At 54.3% G+C, this 2,500-nt stretch overlaps 1 protein-coding gene across 1 annotated transcript in view; it reads right to left on the reverse strand.

Annotated features, from left to right (window-relative positions):
- Positions 1-2,500, reverse strand: part of ap3b1a (adaptor related protein complex 3 subunit beta 1a) — a gene marked incomplete at its 5' end in the record, with an annotated part of 55,773 nt that overhangs the window by 33,416 nt on the left and 19,857 nt on the right. Inside the window, 6 exons of the mRNA XM_080527889.1 lie at positions 70-256; positions 1,445-1,621; positions 1,769-1,878; positions 2,041-2,173; positions 2,316-2,378; positions 2,491-2,500. The exon at positions 2,491-2,500 is cut by the window's right edge and continues 62 nt beyond it. Coding sequence (XP_080384015.1) covers positions 70-256; positions 1,445-1,621; positions 1,769-1,878; positions 2,041-2,173; positions 2,316-2,378; positions 2,491-2,500 — 680 coding nt within the window. The remainder of the gene's footprint in view (positions 1-69; positions 257-1,444; positions 1,622-1,768; positions 1,879-2,040; positions 2,174-2,315; positions 2,379-2,490) is intronic.

Genomic DNA, 2,500 nt, shown 5'->3' on the forward strand with positions numbered 1-2,500 from the left:
TAGCAATCAACACAACAGTTTCTTTTTCCACGTGTACCGTCTATACAGTAGATGAAGATGGAGCGGTACCTTTGAAGGCAGACTCCAGGAGGGGCGCTGGTTTGGGAGCCAGGAGGATGCGGCGGGCGTACTTGCTGAGCGCTCCGCTCTTCTCATTGGGCACAATCAGCTGTCGGATGAAGCGGGTGCGGTCTCTTATGTCATAGTTCTGGTCGTACTTCCCCAGGTTCAGGATGTACTGGGTCAACAGCTTGGTCTGGAGAGGGAGAGGGAGAGGGAGAGGGAGAGGGAGAGAGAGAGGGAGAGGGAGAGGGAGAGGGAGAGGGAGAGGGAGAGGGAGAGGGAGAGAGAGAGAGAGAGAGAGAGAGAGAGGGAGAGAGAGAGAGTGGGAGAGTGGGAGAGGGAGAGTGGGAGAGGGAGAGAGAGAGAGAGAGTGGGAGAGTGGGAGAGAGAGAGAGTGGGAGAGAGAGAGAGAGAGAGAGAGAGAGAGAGAGAGAGAGAGAGAGTGAAAGAGAGAAATAGAAGAGAAAAAGAGGGTTGGGAGCAGGAGTGTATAAGGGACAGATAATGGAGGGAGAAAGTCGAAGAGACATGTGAGGGAGAGAGTGTGTACATACAGTGTATTACATTTGATACCACAAAGACCAACTCTGTTCTGGGTGAGGGTTAGCTTATGAATCACGACCCATCACACTACACGCAGTCCTCATCAACACTGCTCTGTCTCCTCACCTGTACCCTCAGTCCCCATCCAGCAGACTTGCTCCCCCTCTACAGCTGTAGGACGAGTGACAAACTCTCCCTCTGCCCTGCTTTTATGGCCCGAGATGGGGGAGAGGGAGCGCTTACACTATCATATATTATTCAAGGAGGTATAAAAACAAGACTTACTACCCCCGGAGAGCAGCATTTACCCATCTCTCTCTCTCTCTCTCTCTCCCGCTCTCCATCCCTCCCTCTCACTGTCACATTACCAGGGGCAGGGAGTGTAATGATGTGCTCGTTTGAGAAGGCAGCGTCTGTAGCCATAAACCCGGCCAGGCAGGCGGCCATATTCCCTCCCATCTGGTGGAATGAGCGTGGGGACGGCAGGCGGAGGCGATGGCGAGGGGGACGCGCTACATTAACGCAGCGCTCTGACACAGCTGCATATTTAGAAAGGGCATTTACCTCAGGGGTGGCAGAAGGACTGCTAACTGTAGCAGTTTGATTCTTACCACTTAAGAGAAACGAACAGTACAGTGCTGCTTGAGAAGGTACAGGCGCCTGAGTTGACTAATAACTGACGAAGGACAAGAAACCCGGACGATTGTTTTAGGATGTGTTAAGGCGTGTGACTCGGTACAGTAATAAGAGCTTGGCGGTAGAACGTGTCTATCTCACGCTGAGCGACGGACGGAGGGAGGGGCGTGCCCTGGTGACACCCCGGGCGGTCCGTCCGTACCTGTTTTGAGTTGGTCAGGTAGAGCTTGGCCGCCAGGTTGACCGTCTGCAGCTTGACGATGTCCTCCTCCGAGGTGAAGCTCTTGGCCATCTTGCGGAGCACGTCCGGGGCGATCTTGGGCACCCTCTCGCAGTACTCCCCGATCAGCCACAGGATGCTGGCCCGCGCCATCGGCACCTGGACGTGGACAGAGAAGGTTGTTCGGCGTGACTTCCATGTATATACATAGAAGCTTGTGCCAAAGCGCGCGCGCGGGGGGGGGGGTGTCATGACGTTTTTTTTTTTTATTGCTACATGTTTTTACACAAACATGCCAAAACGTACAGTGATGTTGTCGAAGAGCTTGGCCATGTGTTTGATGATGTCGCTGTGCTGGGTGGGCTGGGTCTGCAGCAGCTTCTTGATCACCACCACGCTCTCCGCCACCACCGTCTCTGTGGAGAGGAGAGACAACACTGCCCTTATAGACCACATAGGCTCACACGGGACCGTGACTGCACCGCCTTTCACTCCAAGCCCTCTGGACACACCAGCGGTAGGGGATTTAGGCAAGGGTGTTTTCTAGCGGGGTATCGATCTGACCGGTGGCTCCTCACCGTCTCTGTTGGAGAGCAGCAGCACCAGTCCGTTGAGGCAGGTGTCCGTCACATCGGAGATGTTGGTGGCGCACCTGCCGATGGCCTGGATGGTGGCCGCCGCGAACGCCTTGTCCTGGCTCTTCACATAGGTCTGACCACGGGAGAGAGGAGGGACGGGTTATGGAATGTCAAGCACTGAGGCTGTCCACTGTTGTGTTATGTGTGTATGTGTGTGTGTGCGTGTGTGTGTGTGTAAGGGGATATAGACAGAGGAGAGGTAGAGGAAGACTGACCTGGAACTCTCTCAGGATGGTGGAGATGTTGGCTTCGTTAGCCAGGTTGGTCAGGATGTCCAGCTGACAGAGAGACAGGAGAGCTCCCGTCAAAAAAGAAAACCTCTTAACCATGATAGTTTGCTTTCGTACCGGGCTGACAGATGTCAGAGGGTTTACCAGGTTACCGACTTACCTTGAGTGTT

Source organism: Nansenia antarctica, assembly GCF_963989245.1.
Source record: "Nansenia antarctica genome assembly, chromosome: 4".
NCBI lineage: Eukaryota > Metazoa > Chordata > Actinopteri > Argentiniformes > Microstomatidae > Nansenia > Nansenia antarctica.